Source organism: Paramacrobiotus metropolitanus, unplaced genomic scaffold (genome assembly GCF_019649055.1).
Source record: "Paramacrobiotus metropolitanus isolate TYO unplaced genomic scaffold, Prichtersi_v1.0 Parri_scaffold0000004, whole genome shotgun sequence".
NCBI lineage: Eukaryota > Metazoa > Tardigrada > Eutardigrada > Parachela > Macrobiotidae > Paramacrobiotus > Paramacrobiotus metropolitanus.
This window is the reverse complement of record NW_026570224.1, coordinates 710330-729857: the sequence shown is the minus strand read 5'-3', so window position 1 is coordinate 729857 and position 19528 is coordinate 710330. Positions and strand designations below refer to the sequence as shown.

The 19528-nt window shown below is 41.1% G+C and overlaps 5 protein-coding genes across 7 annotated transcripts; 3 read left to right on the top strand and 2 right to left on the bottom strand.

The window, feature by feature from the left end:
- Positions 1-397: 397 nt before the first annotated feature.
- On the top strand, positions 398-4180 carry LOC129600565 (nuclear pore complex protein DDB_G0274915-like). The gene is given in 9 exon segments (XM_055499127.1): positions 398-955; positions 1403-2375; positions 2520-2805; positions 2888-2939; positions 2999-3058; positions 3224-3271; positions 3274-3370; positions 3483-3793; positions 3854-4180. Coding segments are annotated over 8 exon segments (1707 nt in total). The 5' UTR covers positions 398-927; the 3' UTR covers positions 3646-3793; positions 3854-4180.
- Positions 4181-4646: 466 nt separating this feature from the next.
- On the top strand, positions 4647-8340 carry LOC129580702 (uncharacterized). The gene is made up of 9 exons (XM_055471355.1): positions 4647-4968; positions 5074-5990; positions 6148-6412; positions 6482-6536; positions 6610-6675; positions 7247-7397; positions 7646-7772; positions 7892-7979; positions 8077-8340. The coding sequence occupies exons 2-9, from the start codon at positions 5668-5670 to the stop codon at positions 8166-8168; spliced, it is 1167 nt and encodes a 388-aa protein (XP_055327330.1). The 5' UTR covers positions 4647-4968; positions 5074-5667; the 3' UTR covers positions 8169-8340.
- Positions 8255-11373, bottom strand: LOC129580700 (uncharacterized). Its single transcript, XM_055471351.1, has 5 exons — positions 10558-11373; positions 9579-10107; positions 9202-9305; positions 8960-9094; positions 8255-8689 (listed from the first exon to the last, which is right to left on the bottom strand). The coding sequence occupies exons 1-5, from the start codon at positions 11237-11239 to the stop codon at positions 8418-8420; spliced, it is 1722 nt and encodes a 573-aa protein (XP_055327326.1). The 5' UTR covers positions 11240-11373; the 3' UTR covers positions 8255-8417.
- A 1131-nt stretch (positions 11374-12504) lies between these two features.
- Positions 12505-18874, top strand: LOC129580701 (soluble calcium-activated nucleotidase 1-like). Of its 2 annotated transcripts, XM_055471354.1 has the most exons (5): positions 12505-12825; positions 16809-17129; positions 17623-17772; positions 18158-18273; positions 18343-18874. In XM_055471354.1, the coding sequence occupies exons 1-5, from the start codon at positions 12768-12770 to the stop codon at positions 18808-18810; spliced, it is 1113 nt and encodes a 370-aa protein (XP_055327329.1). In that variant the 5' UTR covers positions 12505-12767; the 3' UTR covers positions 18811-18874. The 2 variants fall into 2 exon arrangements, with proteins under 2 accessions (XP_055327329.1, XP_055327327.1); XM_055471352.1 differs by lacking the exon at positions 12505-12825 and having other exon boundaries at positions 16604-17129.
- On the bottom strand, positions 12855-15177 carry LOC129580703 (uncharacterized). 2 transcript variants are annotated; one of them, XM_055471357.1, is made up of 3 exons: positions 14658-15177; positions 13499-13583; positions 12855-13326 (listed from the first exon to the last, which is right to left on the bottom strand). In XM_055471357.1, the coding sequence occupies exons 1-3, from the start codon at positions 15021-15023 to the stop codon at positions 13202-13204; spliced, it is 576 nt and encodes a 191-aa protein (XP_055327332.1). In that variant the 5' UTR covers positions 15024-15177; the 3' UTR covers positions 12855-13201. The 2 variants fall into 2 exon arrangements, with proteins under 2 accessions (XP_055327332.1, XP_055327331.1); XM_055471356.1 differs by having other exon boundaries at positions 12868-13374; positions 14658-15165.
- Positions 18875-19528: the final 654 nt, after the last annotated feature.

Here is a 19528-nt window from a genome sequence, read left to right as displayed (position 1 = left end):
TATTACTAATTACTAACTTATTTTACCCTTATTACTAACGTAAGACTAACTTATCTATTTGTATGCCATAGATGATGGATTAACACAGTATTAAACAGGTTTTCCTAGATGCTCTGGATGAACAAGGTTCTTCTTCTTACATAATTTATACTGACAAGTAACATGTCGGTGATTACTGCTTTTACGTCAAGCCAAGGATTTGGTAGACTCTCCCAGATTACTGAGAAAGTACGCTACGGCCCGCCTACTTCGTACTGCTCACTCTACAGGTTTGCGTACGGATTGACGTCACTCTCCACCGAACGCAAATGCCATCACGTTAACTGTTCCACACAGAGGTAATGCATGAAGGTGCTTGGCGAGTTTTTTATGGCAAATCAAAGTAAACAAACCGTAGGCCTGAGGACTTGCGCGCGCGATGTTGCTACCGCGAAATAGTTATCACATACAGCTCATTGCGAACCAGTTTTCCATCGGCGCTTACACAGGGATATGCTAACGGAATCAAATTTCGCATTTTCATTGAAGTTTACTTGCAGCTGATTCACTGGATGGCATGTTGAACAAAGCGGAACGGAACCCAATACTCACCATCACTGACATCATGTGAACAACGTGTTTGCATCGCCGATACTTTACAAATATTGATCGATATTTCATATTACCTGTGGTATTTTTGCCTGTACGGCGTACTGTAGCGGTAATCCTGTATCTGTTGGACTTGTCGATGAGTAATCATTATTGAGGGGTTTAGCGTAATTAATTTATGATTTTTTATCAACATTCCTTCGTAAGATGAGGGGATCTTAAGATTCTGAAATTGTACGTGGTTTTGACCCTGATCAGTTACGTTACGTACTGTAATTTTAACCAAATCTTGTTTGTACTGGAAGACACATCTGAATCCAAATTCAAACAACATCATCCATGATGAGACAATTCTGGTCTTCATTCGGTGAGTTTCAAAAGACTTGTTAATTTTGAACATAAAGAGGTACGCAGTTATTTTTATATAAGTAAAATGGTTATTATGCTTCAGATATTTGTTTATATTGTCTTTCTTCATAATATTTATATTATGTTTACGCAGTATTAATCACTGATTACTGAAATGTCTTGTTAGAGGAAATAGTAAACTATATAATATATTATTATGGACGCTGCTTTAAACTCTACTGCACCTGCATATTAAGTATAAATATTCTTAAAAAACTAAAATAATGATGTGTGCATTTTGAACACTTCTTGTTATGAAGTACATGTATCATGTATGTAAGTAATGACGTCATATACGGCGAATGTGTTTTAAAAACAACTTAATCTTCCAACGACAACGACACTCATACACTGACTGCCGCCATCACAAACTAAACTGTTTTGTTGCTTTTTGTGCATATTTCAGTTTCCACCCTCTTATCCGTGATCCTCCTTGTCCAGTTAATTGAGCCGGTATTATCAGGAAGGTCATCGGGTGGTGGTGGGGGTCGCGTTAGTAGCGGAGGTGGATTCGGCGGCAGAAGCAGCAGCAGCGGCGGCGGGTTCGGTAGCAGCGGAAGCAGCAGTAGTCGATTCGGCTCATCCAGTCCTTCCGGCTCATCGTCCAGTTTTGGCAGTGGGAGCACGGGTGGCGGAAGTCGCTTCGGGTCGTCTTCCCCGTCGGGATCTGTCGGCGGGACGGGAGGAGGAAGTAAATTTGGCTCGTCGTCGCCGGCTGGGGCGGGCGCCAGTGGCTCGCGTATGTCCAGCGGCACCGGGGCGGGTGCTAGCGGAGCAGGTGCAGGATCGAGCCGATGGGGAAGCTCCGCCCCCAGCGGGTCTTCGCGACCTAATTATAATGCCGCCGGAAATTCCGCCTCCCGGAGCGCTGTCAACCGACCGGCGGCCAACGCGCCCGTTCCCTCGCAGCGCAATAATATCCAACCGGTGTACAATACGCACACCACCGTCATCAACAATTATGGCGGTGGGGCCTTTTCCCGTGGTGGTTTCGGAACTGGAAGTTTACTGCTGGCCGGTGCGGGTGGCATGGTTGGTGGCTATCTGCTGGGCAGTATGGTGGCACATAGCCTGTACTCGCACAACGGTTGCTGTTATTCATGCGGATGTGGGTATTATGGACCGCCACCGCCATGGTATTACGACTCGTACGTTCCTTACCGCTACCGTTATCAAACGGAAACCAGCGTTACAACGACAACTGTGGCGCCGGTAGTGGCCGGTGGAACGACCGCAGCACCAAAAGCCAGCAAACCAACGGATGTTTGCACACTGGCGCGATGGAATATGGAGCTTCCGTTTACGGAAATGCCGAATATGGCGTTGACGTTCCTAGCGAGTGATAATATCTCTGGAGAAGCGATTGCGGACAAGGCCAAGTACGCTATCAAAACGCAGAAATTTCCTTCGCGTGTGTTGTTTCAGACGTTGTAATTTATCTGGATAAATATTTGCCGTTGAATGTATTCTTTGTTCTCTTCTTCAAGGTTGTGATTGATGACAAGTGTTGTTGTTGTTTACAGGTTTTTCTACCAGTTTTTAAATAGCACTGCTGAACCATACGGCACATTACCAGCGACGACCAATGTTTTCCAAATCGATCCTGCGAACAATCTGCGAGCCTGTAATTTCAATATACCGAAATTATATGCCACTGCAGCGGTGTCGGCAGGGAACAGTTCTACCAACACAAGTGCTAATAGCACCGCTACGGAACGGCCATTTTATGCTGGTGCACTTCTTGAGCAGTGGCGTGAAATGGCCCGTAATGGCAATACGGCTGTCTGCAAAATGTTCAGTTACGCTAGCGTAAGCACATCTACTCGCGGTCAGCAAAGCATGCTTTTGGTTTTGAGGGTTTGTCTTGGTAAACCGTAACAAATATTTGCAGATTCCTGAATGTCTGAACCAACCGTCAGGCCCGGAAGAACCCTTTTTTACAGGTTAACAGATGGAACGTTTACTTCGCCAAGCTGAATTATAATAGTTGCGATTTTTTCAGCCATAAAAAGACTGACCAGCCTTTATACAAATGCCAGCAGCGACGCCACTCTGTTATCAGGTACAGTACTTCTACAATTCTGTATTATTTACATAACGTACCGCTACGGAATATAGAGTAACTATTCTAACACGCGAATGACTTATAATTTTGTTGGTCAAATAAGAAGAGACAATGAGTTATTACACATCTTGTTCGTAACACGTGCATTTCTTTTTTTTCTAGAAATCGTATCGTCCGCTAAGAAATGCTATCCCAAAGACATTACGCCACCAAAGAGATCATTCCATGTTTGGATTACTCTGTGGATGTGGCACAAGTCACGTCTTTAGAAAATCCCGCTTCCATATTTGGAAATGAGGAAGTGTGTCGGTTAGTATTTTTCTCATTGTAATTTTTGGTTGCGCACTGCAGTGTTTGGTTTACAAAATGTGTAATTGATTATGATGTAAAATGGTAGATACTAACCAATTTCATTTTGTAGAAAATTCTTAAACCCGGACATTACAAAGTGTATACCACAAGGCTCAACCTTTCCGTGCACCGTCAGTGACCTTACCAACCTGAATGTCTTCGCCAGAAACTATTACTTATGCAAGGATCCGGTGGATCCTCAGCTGGTAAGCATGCGTTACTTGCACATATGAGAAATATTACTAGCAGAAACCTTGTCTTGTTTCTGTGTAGGTGGCGCATTGGAAGCGCGACAAAGTGGGCAGACTGCAAACGACGGAGTTCCGAGTCCAACAATATCATCAGTGCCAAATTCAGTGCGATCAGGAGCACAGTCTCAAGGTAACGGGTGGCCCAAATTGTAAAAGGATTGGAAAGATATCAAGCATTTGTTTATTTTAGGTTCCGGGGGAAATGCCGCCTCGAATACATCCATATCGTTTTTTGCTTGGGTCTCGGGTGCTCTTATGCTTATCTTCAGATATAAGAACGTGATAACATTATAATTAGAGCAAATATTTTTGAAGGAAGCACAACTGTGAAAAATTCTGGATTGTTTATTTTTATTTTATTACATGCTGTTAACTGTTTTGCAGGTAAAGATAGCAACTGTTGTTTTCTCTCACTGAATCAGTCTGACAGTGGTGCTTGCAGTATATAGGAGCAATAAGCTCTTGGTCCTTCTATATGTGGTTTATAATTGATTTGATGAAAAAATTTAACGTTCAACCCAGTATTGCACTGTTTTAACCATTCCGATTTCCGAGCGAAGAAGTCAGATAAACGCTATATATAACGACAACGCTTTGTAACGCAACAACAGATAAACACAGCTCTTTGTAACGCTACATTTAACGACAAATCTGAATTAAATAATAACATGTTGAATATATATTTGTCGAGATTCTATATCACCATACCGACATCACATGCATTGCTCATACCTAATCTGTTATACATTGAAGAACCCATATAATATACAGAGTAATCTGCAGCAATATCAAGCGCAGAGACGAATATGTCTGACCTTAGTTGAAGTTAAGATTTGTAAAACGCGTGCATTTGTGCAGTTTCGCGTGATTTGAGTGTGATAAACCCCAGAAGGCAAAATACTTTACCCACCTCCAGGCGTTTTTCGTCAGTATTACCCGTAGATAACTTTAGCAAATGAAGTACCTGTACACTTACCAGATACCATTATTAGTGAGTGTTAACTAACATAATACGCACAAGAATTATAATCGACCGAAATAAATCGTAAATCAGTAATGCTGCTTACGGCATCTGTATAATTTACCACTGTTCGAAGCGACGGAGAGTGGCAGGGGTGGACTGAAAGTTCTTTCATTAATTAGTAAAAAGTTGCCGAAGTTAAGCTTGTTCGGTAATGAAACACGGATTTTATGATTCCCGTTCGTTAATAATGTGAAACTGCGCACCCAGTGAACCCGTCATCGCGCGAAGTTCGGCTCTTGACAGGATTATCATGCGACGTTGGGGGCCGTGTCACATGATCGGTATGTACGCTCACTTCCGGTACAAGACCTTATATCGAGAATACTGCTTTTCTAGTTGCAGTTAGAAACTTCCTTAAACACAGTTTTCAGATTCAAGTACTGCAGGTAATCGCGTTCTCTGGATCATAATACTGCTGCATGGAATCCAGGACTCCTATGCGAAACTAAGTCCAAATGCCGTGCAAATCGCCGCCCGATTACAAAGCGCATCCCGGATGGGAACCGATCGCTCCAATGCGGACGCAGCCTCCGCCAGCCGTCCAGGTCGAACTCGTAACCGAACAGACAGTAACCGTCCTGCCTTGCCGGAAGTATCCATCGACCCTGCTATTGTGAATTCCGCCCGCAATGAACAGGTCATTAATCAGCAGCGCTACTCCTTCCAGTCAGCCGTCGCCCGAATGCTTGGCACATCTTACGGGGTCGTCGGTTTGGCGGCCGTTGAGAGTACCATTGACCGTCCGATTCTGAATATTCCTGATTCAGTGGACCGCATCGCGGTTCAGCCGAAATATCTCCCCGACAATATCTCGCCGTTCTTGTCGAAAGGCAACGAGGGTCATGCGTGGAAGAAGAATTTTGCCGGTGGCTACTCGTTGTTACAAGGTCCAGTTAGCCCTGTGCGCGGCTACATGTTGGGACGAATTCTATTGCAACGGTTGGGAAAAGACACTGTAAATCAGTTAGCGCCTAGCTATAATGTTTCCATGGCGGACTACTTTAATACGTACATTCCATATCGTTATCGGTTTTCTTTCGATGGCGGTGATACGACGACCACGGCCAGACCGGATGCGACTGCTGCCGAAATCCGTTTTAATCAAGCTTCCGACTTTAGTGAGGGTCGCACTGCGAACTCAGGATTTGAACTTGACAAATCTAAATGACGGAGCGGTAGCAACGGATGCCTGTTATCTGGAGCGATGGAACAAAGAACTACCGTTCAGCGAACTGCCGCATATGCTCTTGACCTTTTTATCCAGCGATGATATAAGTGGTTCATCCGAGCAAGATAAACTTAGGTACGTTGCTCGCTTCCGTCGCCGACGTAAGCCGAAGACTTGAAACAAAGTTTAATTTACAATATTATATACAGTAAACTAATAATTCCTGCAACTAGATGGCATTGCTGGTGTGATAACGTATTGCACTCACATTTCGCTCTTTGACACCTTTTAGTTTTTTTACGGGTTTCTTGAACAAGAGCCAGGCTGCGTATATCATCAAAGACAGCAAGTCGAAGGTGTTTGACATTCCCACAAAGTATAGCAAGTATATTGCCAAGTGTCCAACTGCACTGGACACTTCGCAGGCAGCTCTGGACAGCGAAATCTCTCTTAATGCCACCAACGTCACCACGTGGAATGCGGGTGCACTGGTCCAGTGGAACACAATGGTCAAACGAGGGGATCGGGCGATCTGTGGCGTTACGGGAATTCAAAAGGTTAAATTTAACATAATCATGCAATCAAATCCATAAGTAAGTCATATAATTATTACTTTAACATAACAGCCACAGGGTTGCAAAAAAAGCCAAGAATTAAGCAGCCTGGACCCCTTTTATGTCGGTAAGATTCCAAATCTTATGAGCAAAAATACAAACTTCTGAAATGCATTTCTTCGGTTTTTCGTCTATCGCAGGAGTTGACCAGTTAATAAGAATGTACGGGGACACGCGCACTTATTCGAAAAGCAAAATGCTAAAAGGTGGGTTTGCAATTTTTTGTACCGCATGGGAATAAGGAAATTATGCTTAAACTTTCGAAGTTAGTTTGATTACTGTTATGATTTTATTTTTATTATTATTTAATACAAGGATCGGTAGTCCCCATTTGGCAATATTGACATTGTAGTGTGGGGTCATTGCATGCTAGTGTTAAGACGCCAAGATGAACTGCTTTTATTGTTGTTGTTCGCGTAAGAATGTATACTTCTTCTAGTATTAAAAAAAATATTTCTTTTACTGCATGCGGCAAACATAATTTGACAAATACTTGCAATATTATAATAATTTTATACGTACACTTTAGCATAGAAGTGCAGTTTTGATTTCTCATATGCATGTGTACTTACATAGGAATAATTACATTATTAGACATAGACTCATAGTCACTAATAAGATAACTACGAATGCACGACTATGTATTACATATAAGGGAACTGATGCAGTCACCATCAGGTTACTGACGGTTATTGCCAAATGTCTTTATGAATGATGGCATGCACTGAAGTGTAATTTAATGGTAATATTCATGACATATGACCGAAATTATTGCAGATGTAATTCAAGCCGCAAAGCATTGTTACAACGAAAATTCGTTTCCGGACAGCGCCAGGATGATCCCATGTCTAGATTTTGCAATAGGAAGTGGCCAAATGAGAAATCTCTCTTCTGCTAGATCTATTTTTGGAAACGAAGAAATATGCCAGTAAGATTCACAAAAGAACTAACTATAGGTTTCAATCAGATGCAATGGATTACATAGGGTAGATCTAGAATGGCTGATCTACGAGTATAACCTATAGTTTTTCGATAAATTATAAGATTTAATTGTTGACTGTTGGTTGTACAGATACAAGTAGCTGCCAAAATTTGCACACATACAGTCTGTACCTAATTGATCTAACAAATTTTCTTGGCAGTTTGTATGTTATGCACATATTGAATGCTTTTCAGAAAATTTTTGGCCTCCAATCTGGATAAATGCCCATCAGCTGGAGAATGTACGCAAACGGATATAATCAACATTAACGTTTTTGTTCGGAATTACTTTTTATGTGCCGAGCCGGTTGACCAAACGCTTGTACGTACCGCAATCCACACAATATTAAAAATACCATCGTTTAGAATTGAATCTTAATATACTTTTAAATATGTTCCTTTAAGTTGTTTTTAGCTTATACGTTAATTTGTATTTTTTAGCTTATACGCTTCAACCGAGGGTATGTTCCCCGCGTAACTGATCTCACTACAGTCAGCAGTACTGCAGTTTCTTTGCACTTTCTCCCGAGTAAGTCTAATTATGTTGTATACGTAATTTACGTTACATATCGTATGTAATTTTGTTAGCCTTAAATTGTATTTGCTCAAACATATTCGGTTTACAGGACTCCACGATCTTTCGATGTTCCACACTCCTTACACCTCAATTTGCCTAATATGGCTAATATGTTTTCATATGACCTTCCACTTATTTTAGTAGCTTTGTGTTAGTTAAACTACAAAGGCCGGAGTTTATCGTGTTTGCTATATGATTAAGCAGTATTATAAGTACATGAAACCGATATAATATGGATGATATTTGGTGTGATTTAATTGTTAACTTCGATGTGCTTTCAGACAGCTGTCCAAAAGAACTGCGCAGCTCTCGATCTGGTGACAAATATCATTTGAAATTCAGAAATACATAAATACCACGAATTAATAGCGCACTTATACTGGGTACTAGCTAGTTATCTCTAACTATGGAGAATGTCGTATATGAGCTGCCTTCCGAAGACGCGGAACCGGAAACTTTGTTCGGGCGACCTCCAGATTGGTTACCGTTATCCTTCTGAATGTTAGTACCCTGGGCAACAAGCCCCTTTCCGACCGCAGCCGACGATTCACAGATAAACATGTTTTCTTTTGGCAAAACACAGCGAACGTCATTCCAGTCCGAGGTGTCCCACAATTCGGTGCAGTCTTCACCACCACTCATGTCGTTAGGCTGACCTTCTCCTGCATAAAAATTACTATTATAGCTGTTGTTGATTTTTATTTCCCCCCGTGGTTTTTTTGCAGCGTTTTTTATTATTATGCGGGTATAGTCCATAATTAGTCGTTGGCTTCCGCTTTTCCGGCGATTGCGGAAAAATATTCTTTTCAACTTTTAATGGAGAGGAACGATTTGCAACAAATTGTATGTATTCAGTACAATATATCGATCTGAATACTGTTCTGTCACTGCAGTTTCTTTCCTAAATGACTTATTGATACTAATATCCTCACCCCAATGTGTATAACGGATCGGATTTCCTGTAGTTGCGAAGACAAAAGCCTTTTTGTTGGTGTCGTACCGCATACCCATCCACCATCCTCTGCTTGGGGAAGATCGTCTTGAATCTTCCTTAACGGCATCGATCACTACAAAATTTAATTTAGTAGATAATTTTCATAGTATAATGCACAAGTATCGCGAACGGCATAATGCACAAGTATTTGTTATTTATGCCTTTACACGTATTACTTACAAAATTTCATGACAAGCTTTTGCTCATCTGCATCGTTGATTTCCAGTAGATCCAATCCAACCATCTGGCAAAAATATTCGGCAGTTCGCCACTCTTTAACGCCTCTAAACAGTAGAATATCGGTTTATGCAAAACTAGCTGAGACAATAATGTTATTTTATCCTATTAAAAGCGTAAATTATCGGTCACAAAATAAAACTCAAATGAAAACATAATTTATTTAGCTTTACTGTGACCACACACTATGGTGCAAATAATACTCATTTAATAATATGCACCTGTTTACCGTAATAAAGCAGCATATATATGCATGCATGATGCAGGTGCATATTATGAAATAACGTTTCATATCACTGCTTCCCAGCCCGCGAACTTACTTCGCGCTCATATAGTAACATCTTTGTGAATCGCAGCGTACTCCGGCACCCGGCATGTACTGCTTCAGTTTAGCGGCCGTCTGGCTCTCAACGTTGGAAATTGGCGGGCGCTTTGTATCCCGTCGCGGATCGAAGTCTTTCGGTGCGCGGACAGGATCCTCCACATGGTAGACTACATATCCCGGATCCTGCTTGGGAGGCGGTCGCGGTCGGTTGCCCTGGATGAGCTGCATGCTCTGTTTGGTCAGCTGATCGATCCGCTTATTGCCATCACAGGTGGGACAGACCGCCTGACCGCCGGGATTCAGGTAGCGAGTCGCTTCGATATCACAGACCTTCTTAAAACCATCGCGGCTTTGGGAAAATGAAATGAGATCTTCCAATCCTTGACAACTTAGTGGGTTGTTATGGAAAGAAACGTCCTCCATATCTTGGGAATCCTCCCAGATTTGGACTAACTGCCCGGGAACGGTAGTCAACTGGTTGTTGTCAAAAAGGAGAACGCGTAAGGAAAGAAGTCGTTGGATACCTGTCAGAACAATAGTGAACCTGTAACTTACGCCTGTTTTGATTCCTGCTTAATTTTTGCGTCCGTTCAGACTTTTGTTGGCAAGCTTATTTTGTATCGTATTAAGTAGTTTAGTTTATTAAGTAGTTTTTTTATTTAAAAGGAGATAAAGGACCACCTTAAAATCTTAAGATATCTATATGTTTTGTAAATTAAAAAGGTGTTCCAATATATTATGTTGATGAAAACGTAACAATGCTGCATAAAACTCTGATGTATGTATTAAAGTATTGTGTATTAAAGTATGTTGTAGAAATTTGGGGCCAAGAGTAGCTTAGAAGCTTATAAAACGCGAACACGTTTTAGGTTCAGTCGAACTGATGTGATTTCTAAAATACTACACTACTCATATTGCATCTAAAAGCTTCCGCTGCACCACTTATGAACACAGAATTATTAATATTATATTACCGCGAGGTATTTCGGTGAACTGGTTATTTCGCAGATCCAGATGCTCGAGCCTAATAACACTGTCAAACAGTGCAGATGGGAGATCTTGCAGACTGTTTCCGTTCAGTTCAAGATGGGATAAATAGGGTTGATTGGCAAAAGCGCCGGCAGAAATTCTGCGGATTCTATTATTAGAGAAAGATACGGACACCAAATTCCTTAGGCTCCGTAGATCATCATCCGCAATATCGGTTATTCCATTGTTCGCCAATTGCAACACTTGCACATTATTCAACCCATCGAAGGATAAATCGCGTAGGGCGGTTATGTCATTCCCCACCAGATCCAGCGTGTTGACATTTCCCAACCGTTGCGCGACACCCATGGAGATGCGCTGTATTCCGGCACTCCGCAGAATAAGTCTATGCAGACGGTCGAAATTACCGAAGGCATCCGGAAGAGTGCCGAGCGGGTTGCGTCCAGCGCTTTGTGGTGTCACCTGCAGAACGGTCACATCACGATCGACATCCCGGAAATTGATGGCGTCGCTGGTGGGTGGGTCACAAGTGACTTCCCGTTCGTCGCCGGACGACTGACAACGACATGCGGAAGGACAGCGCGCCCGTTGTCCATAGACCAAACCCGTAATGAGCAGGAGTGACACAACGACAAGACACAAGACTGAGTGTCGATGTCGTACCATCTTTGCATAAAGCCTGATGCAGGAAGAAACAATGCGCCTCCCCAACTTGCGACTAATTCACGGCAATTTTCGATATATGTAGGCGAGAACATAGGTACTTGGGAGAATATGTGCGCCATTACTACCCTAAAGGATAATTTTTTGAGAAAAGTTACATTTTTCTAACAGGAAAAACAAGTTTCCTTCCGGCCGTACCTGCAACAGTCATTTTTGTTATTCATGTTTTGGTGGATTTTTTTGCAGTCTGTGCAACAATGTGACCGGTGTGCGAACCAAATGCATACACAGCAAAATGCCAAATCGTAATGCATCCACTGCATTATCACGCAAACGCAAAACCAAATGATTATAATATTTTCTTTGTTATTACAGGATTGGTTTTCACTGGATATAATAAAAATACTTGTACCAATAGTTTTGGTCACTGTGGCTCTGGGTTAGTTATTTTACAAATTCTCTCAATTTGATTATTTGCTGCCGTTCTTTTCTAGTCAGTAGTCAGCCACGCCATGTAATTAATTACCTATGAACAACGTTCTACACATTACATCCTGTGCAGAGCTTTATAAGATACATGTAAAATGTACAATAAACATTTATGCTTATGTTTTAGCATAACCGTACTTAATTGTACGAGCAGTCATCACGGTGTATCTGTATAATGTACAACTGTAACAAAAGTCGATCTGGCTGCTAACTTCTAGTGGGTCTGCTGATTCACTGTACCAGCAATAAACAAAGGAAACGCTGGCACGACCGGCAGCGATTTATCCCGGAAGCCGGCTTAGCGTTCACAAGGGGCACAACAGTTGGCGCACGACCATCACAATGCGGTTCAACAGCATAACGCAAGGTCATCGCAAGAGTTTATTAACAAGTATACAAGGCAACATCGGTGTAAACCTTATAATAGGGCGGGCGGGCTGCCAAATGCTCGATCATACTTCTTGCCGTATTGGGGAAATCTTTCCCGTAATTAATCACAAGAAACTACTCTGTATCTGTTGCAGATGATTCACGATTCGTATCGTATAGATTAAATCATTTAAGCATTTTGACAGTAATATTCGCACAGTACGTTGCATTTGCGCGATTTACGAAACAATTTTAATGAGTACCGGTACATCTAGTGAAAATTCCGGAGAATTCTAGATTGACCTTTGCACTGGACATGGTTACCGCAGTCAATGGCACGGATTCCGTCGATTTTATCACGCACATGGACCTTGTCTGTTACAGTACCCTTAATGGCGCCTTATAAGGGATGAGAGAACGCTCAACCTTGGTGGAGACGCACGAGTGGAAACCGTCAGCGTAACCTTGCTTTCATAACTTATCAATTTTAATAGTGACTCTGTGCGCTCTTATTTTGTAAAAGAGTAAAAATTTAGCTGCTACTGAAACAGCAAAATATTATTTGAAAATAGTAGCGATGTTCTGCGCTTAACCGCATAAAATATTATTTCTCAGCCGCTAAGGTTGGTTACGCTTTCTTCCTAAGGCAGCCTTTGAATTTAGCTGCCTTAAAATGGCTTACCTTCGCCATCGTCTCAGGCTGCTAATAATACTGGAAATATTTTATTTGGGTAAGTTTCACTGAACTGTATTCATTGTTGTAATTTCAATAATTTTGGAATGTATATATACAGGCACACACACGCTGCGGATGTAAGTGCAACAGAACCTTCACTACGTAGGGTACGAAGCGGTTGACAATTTAAGTTGTAAAATGAAAATGTACATATGCAGTACTTCTATAAGCATTCAAGAAACGAAACTCGCAAGTCAAAATGAATGGGCAGCGTATTGCTGAATTGGTATCGTGCAATTACCGAAAACAGTTGAGGAGCACTTGAGGCTTTACGACAGTGAGATACAGATAAGTACTGCGGTTTGAGAAATTGAAGTCAGAAAATTACAGGTTTTGTATAGCAATTTCATCTGCATGCAGCATCGTGCAGATTACGCCATAGCGGAAGTTGCAAGAATCACAGTCAATTCTTCTTCTTGGTTTTTTTGCGGGGTTGCTGGTCTGTTATTGCTGCTGGCAGGAATTTGCACACTGCTTGCTTCCCCGCCTTGGGTATCTGGAGTATGATCAACGTTGGCTGATAAGGAAGTTTCTGAATGACTGCCTAGGGTAGTGTAATAATGATATGAAATATATTTGTATAATTATTATTTGCGGTTTCAAAAAGTACCAAGAATGTTGCGCCTATTAACCATATCTCTGAGTCTGATCATAGTGATTTACCGTACCTTCGCTGGTGGCGCACGAACTCCCGTCATTTTGCATGCTACTGGTATCCATGCGGGGTTCTTGGCCGTTCGTTAATGAAGTAACCTGTTCGAACGGGCACTCAGTAATCAGTTAACGATTGCAACTATAAAAATATGGAAACACTCTTTTCAGAACCACGTTGTAGTGACGATTAATTGCATCCATGGACTTAAAACCGGATGGTACAATGTACAGAACAGTACACAAAGCTTATGGATAACCACACAATTTAATTATTCTTCAGTTTACGCATGCGTACAGTTGTACAAGCAGCAGCATTATGACTGCTGTACTTCTATGGTTTTAACCATAAGTTTTCAAGTGCAAAAGCTGCAAGAAATGCTATTGTACTGCATGATTGAGTCATATGATTTTGAGGGTTGTCTTCGTCAAGCTGTGAACCGGTACGAACATGCTGTTAAAGCCAGTGCACAAAATTCATTTAATAAAAGTATACAGTCCTCGTAGCGATCGAAGTTTCGAAAAAGCCCCGCTCTAGGGTAGTTTGTATACGTAGTGATGAGAATGAAACTCGTTCCAGGACGAAGTTCCTTCTCAGCCGGCTACCACAGGACTTTTTCGCAAACTTCAGAGGCGTAACAAAGTCATGCAACACGACTTCTACCAGCTGCAGTACCGTAGCAAGTCGTGGTTGTACTTTAACAGTTTAATATGGACGCATTATTGTATTAAGTATTTCAACAATTTAAAAAATACATTAGCGGTGGTTGATAACCACATTATTGCACCGAGCGCGAGCAATAGCCACTGAGATCTGTTACGCATTCCCAACTCTGCTGTGGAAGTATATACTCTGCTATGGAGCGTGTAGTCTTGACGATCAGTTAATTGCAGCACCTCGCGCTTCGCGCTCGGTGCAAATTACATCATATAATTATTTACAGATATAGTTCTGTATGTGTACAGATATAGATACCTGCATGTATGTACGGTAGGTGTACGGTACATTTACTTGCATAATTGTATTACTGTATTTGATTAAATGTGTGAATATAAACAGTCAATGATCCTGATTCCTGGTGAATGCTGATGATCTGCAGCAGTAGCAGCAACGTCTTTATTCAAGCATTTGCATTTAAGTAGCATTGCGATTAATTGGCTTAATTACGGTAATACCTGCTGCACAGTCGGAGAGCTGTAATTAATGTAGCCGTGTATCAAATTGGTAAGATTGATTGTCCGTGCACTGGGACTCAAAAGGGGAGAAGGGCTTTTTACGGCGATATTTCCAGTTCCAGATGCGATGGCTGACTCCGTGTCTCCGGTAATTGCAACAAAGCTGTCAGGAATCCATCCTGCATACGACGATCCCTCGTCGGCTTTCATTGCAGCAGGAACATTTTCAGGAGCAAATATTGGGTTGTAATCATGGTAGCCATAGAGCACATGGCTTAGTCTTACGTTACGGCGTCGGGTCTCCCTGATACCAGTACTATGGTAACCATTGTCAGTTAATGGTTGATCGCTTAAGTTGAAATCCATTAGCAACCTCAAAATCAACGGCTACCGTTTAGTTAAGTGCAAAATAATACCTCTTTTATAAAGTTCGGTAAATTGGCGCGGATGCCTATTTAAAGTGAAGAAACGCTTGAAAGTCGTTACAATAATGGTTTTATCACATATTCAGCACAAGTAGCATTCATAAGTAGCTCATGAACAGGTTGATTACAAAAGAAGTATCGATGCAGCAAGTTTTACCGGGTAGACTGTACAGGTTAGAATTTGATGATTTTCGCCGGTAGCCAAAAACACTCCTCGTGTTTGCAGTACACTGAGAAAATGAGTAAATGACAAAAAACGCTGCCTTCCGCAGCTGCCTGTGAAGTATTGTACAATAGACACTTTGACTTTAACTACAGCGTATGACCTTATCGTGTTTTTATTTGGTTCATTTGGTCAAGATCGTTTCCTACATGTTAGCATTTCTTAGACAAGTACGTGATGCACATCCACACAATTACAGACTAGTACGAATTACAATAACCTGGAACGGTTTTGGCTGGATTGCTTTGTTGATTTAAAGTTATAATATACGATCATGCATCATTAATCAGCCAGAAATTTTTCTTGTCTATTGTGAGTTTTAATCATCAAGTCCCACCTCTTATCAAAAAAAGGGGTCAGATTGGCCACTACATTCAGTTGTTTATTTTTTAGCTTTAGCAAGGCGATACCGCGTACGAGCTGAGCATCCTGGCTAGCAATAAAACTGTTTTTGAGGTCAACTTAGAACTGCAATTAATAAGTATGTTTTGCTAGAGTAGTAGTAACTGCATAGGTTATACATAATGGCTAAATGCATATTATAATTATCAAAAATGCAGCACTTGATTCTCAGATTAATTTAAGTGGAATATACAGTAAACAGATCTACAGTAAATACCGTGTTTGGTGCTTATGATCAGGATTGTGTTGACTAAGCGTTAAACACTAATGGCACTAAATAAGGCAATTGATAGAGATACCGTACTTCATCAGAAAACACCCCATTCTTTTACTGTAGCTACACGTGGTTCTTCAAAACTGCTGAATCTGCTTCCGCTACAGTTGCGTACATCCTAATATTGTTCTAGATAGAAGTGGTATATGCTATAGTTCGCTGCCACACTCTGCTGTGGAATCGGCTCCGCTCACAAGAGGGCGCACGTGTGCGAAACGCGAACTACGACATGGTTCATTCACACCTGGAAAAAACTGACATGAGGAAACCAGTATTATTCTTGAAATGGCTTTCAGGAAGTCGCTTTAGAGTTAACGAATTATTCCCCTTCCCGAAATTTATTGGTTGCTTAACGAGACATCGTAATGAAACTCGAGGTGTGCATGTCCCAATAACAGCCTACAACAAAATCGCGCTGTGTAAAATGATACCGTAAGTTCCCGGAAAATCATCGAGATTTGCCGGTGGGATATAAGTGATGTGCAGGTGGAATATTTTGTGCACCACTATTACACCAATTGTAATAAATTGTAATAGTAACCGTTGAATTACAAGGCGGTTGTCACTACACAATCCTCGCGATCGTCTGGTCAATAAGTGGTTTTGTTGCTTACGGCGCAAGATTGCCAATAGAATTTATGGCGAAGCGTATTTAATAGCAGGATAAGCCCAAGATTTTTCTGACGACGCAGCAAACATGGTCCGCGTGGAAAATGTTAATTTTATTGGAGTACTGTTTGTAGTAATTAAACTGTTCCATGCAGTAAATACGAATCCTTTCCGAACAAATGATGCATACCGGCATTCCAATATTTCTTTTCCATCAGGACTAGCTGCGTCCGCCCCGCTGACCAATCGCCCTTACAATATCACGTATCCGTTGACGGAACCGGTGATAAAAGACGATGGATCGGTGGAATATAAACTGGCTATTATTTCCGATCAGGATATGTTGTCCAAACACACAACCGGTGCATCCACATGGCTAAGTTACCTGAAGATGGGAAAATTAATTATAAGAGCAGACTGGACACAAGCTGATATTGTTTGGGATGCCAGCAAGCCCAACAACACCCAGGCAGAACACACTGTGGCTTCCGACACATTCAGTGGCGCTGGACAAATAATACTGTCACAGTTTGCTTTTGGTAAGTTCCGATCTGTTCAGCAAGCAATTAAAAATTTGTAAAATGAACCAAAACTTAGTATGTAGCTAGTCTGCAAAAGTCAGTGCGTAACCTATGTACGAGTATGCTGATTGAGTTCTTACACAATTAATCACAATCAATATTACACTTCTTTTAAACTGCTATTAACCAGTAACGATAGAACTGTATATGCAGTATAGTGCGTAGTGAATACGATATACTTGTAATTCAGTAAGTCATAAATGTCCAGCTGTTTTGATTATTTAAACACAAGTCAGAACAATATAAAGCAGGAACTACGTACGTCTATAATTCATAATTTACAGTTTTATTAGTTATATTTTAATGCGCACTTCCTGCATAAATAAGCGTTTATGTTACCTGAAAAATAGCTGATCAGTAGAATCACATGCGCGACAATATTATGTGACAAAAAGAATTAATGGTATTGTTAGTTTTGATGCATACATATATGATAGGAAAGTGTTAACAGGAAATCGTGGAATGGAACTTTCTGATATTGTGGTGTTCGATGGGAGGTTATTTGCTTGTGAAGATCGCACGGGAATAATATTTGAAATTGTCGACAACCAGGTGGTTCCATGGGTCATCCTTGCCGACGGAAATGGAAGAAAGCAAAAGGGTAAAACACTAAGTTTTTACTGAACAACCATAAAATAAGTTAAGAAAAATATAATCAAAAATTAAATCTAATTGAATTTAGGTTTAGAATTTGTGGTAGTATTTCTCTTTCGAAGCATCTACTTATGTTCTCTTAAGATATTTAACAGAGTAAGTATTTAGCAGTTCACACTGTCATAGCAGCAAATATATTGAAATGCGCATAAATGAAATTAGGGTAACTGTTTCATAAAATCCAAAATACGGTATAAGTACACGAATACACATCTGTACGCCGCTCTGTTATATAACAAGTACACGAATACAATATGAACATAGTAAAGTAATGTAAGGCACTTTAAACGAGTGAATGATTACCGAGTGTATGATAGCGTTCGTTTGATCAGGTTTCAAATGCGAGTGGTCAATCGTGAAGGACGAGCATTTATTCGTGGGTAGCCATAGCGCGGATATCAAAATTCCTAATCCTGGTGGACCATCGGTCGAAGCCAACCAGCGATGGGTAAACCTTCAACGCTGCAAGCACGTTTGTTTGTATTTTCACTTTTTTCTAAAAATAGTTAATTTGTAGGTTAAAAAAGTTTCCAAAGATGGATTTGTGGAGCATCTAGATTGGAATACCCAGTACGCAGCCATCGAAAAGGAGCTAGGTATTAAACCACCGGGTTATATAATGCACGAAGCAGTGCTGTGGTCGCAAATACGGCAACACTGGCATTTTCTTCCTCGACAAATCAGTCCGGAGAATTTCACCGAAGAAAGACATCCTTACACCTGCTCTAATGTGATGCTGTCGATTAATGCCGATTACACGCAGTTTCAGAAGCTGAATATTGGTGAACACAATCCTTTATACGGTTTTTCGGCAGCACGATTCGTTCCAGGGACTGACGACAATGTTATTGTTGCACTGCGAATCATGGAAGTGGGTGACACTTTCACTACTCGCATTATTGTTTTTACCATTAACGGTAACATATTAATGGAAGAAGAGCTGGTGTTAGATGGTTTAAAATACGAAGGAATAGAATTTGTATGATCATATGGATCAGTTTTGTGATTTCTAGTCAATCTTAAAAAACAAATTTTTATGTATACAAGGAGCTCATCTCTGTTTCGCTTGTTTCGGTTTAGCTAAATTGTCGCCTTGTCCATAGCTTATTATTGCTGCTCATGCTGGTCCACTATTGGGCAAACAAAGCGCCAGCACATTTTGGTGCGGATTGCGGAGAACAAACTTATGGTTTTAAACATTTCAGCCTTCGTTTCCCACAGAAAGGTCACCCCCTAACTCTAAAACAAACGCTTCAGTAATAGTAATCAACAATAACACTGTATTGTAGCCGTACAAGTGAGATCTGTAGCGAAGATGTACATCTCATTGGTGCTAGTTCAACCGGAAACATCTCAATGCGTACTTGTACGAAATGACCAGTTCTAACGTCGATTCGTCGTAGCGTTTCTAGACTTCTTAGATTGTCTGAATGTTCTGAAATCATTCTTGCTCTTGCCCTTGCCCTTGCCCTTGCTCTTCCCCATTGACTTTTCAGCTGATTAAAAAATGTGTGTGCACTTTGACAATCGCGCCGGTATCGGTTAAGATGTTCGCAATTGCATAACTGACTTTTGGGTAATGCGTTTACTCGTAAGATCACTGACGGTCACCGACGAACCATCAAACCTCGTGTTATCGTGGATTCGTGGTACGGGTGGACTAACGGTCACTCATTAACCCACTCCACTAGCGGCAGCTTAGA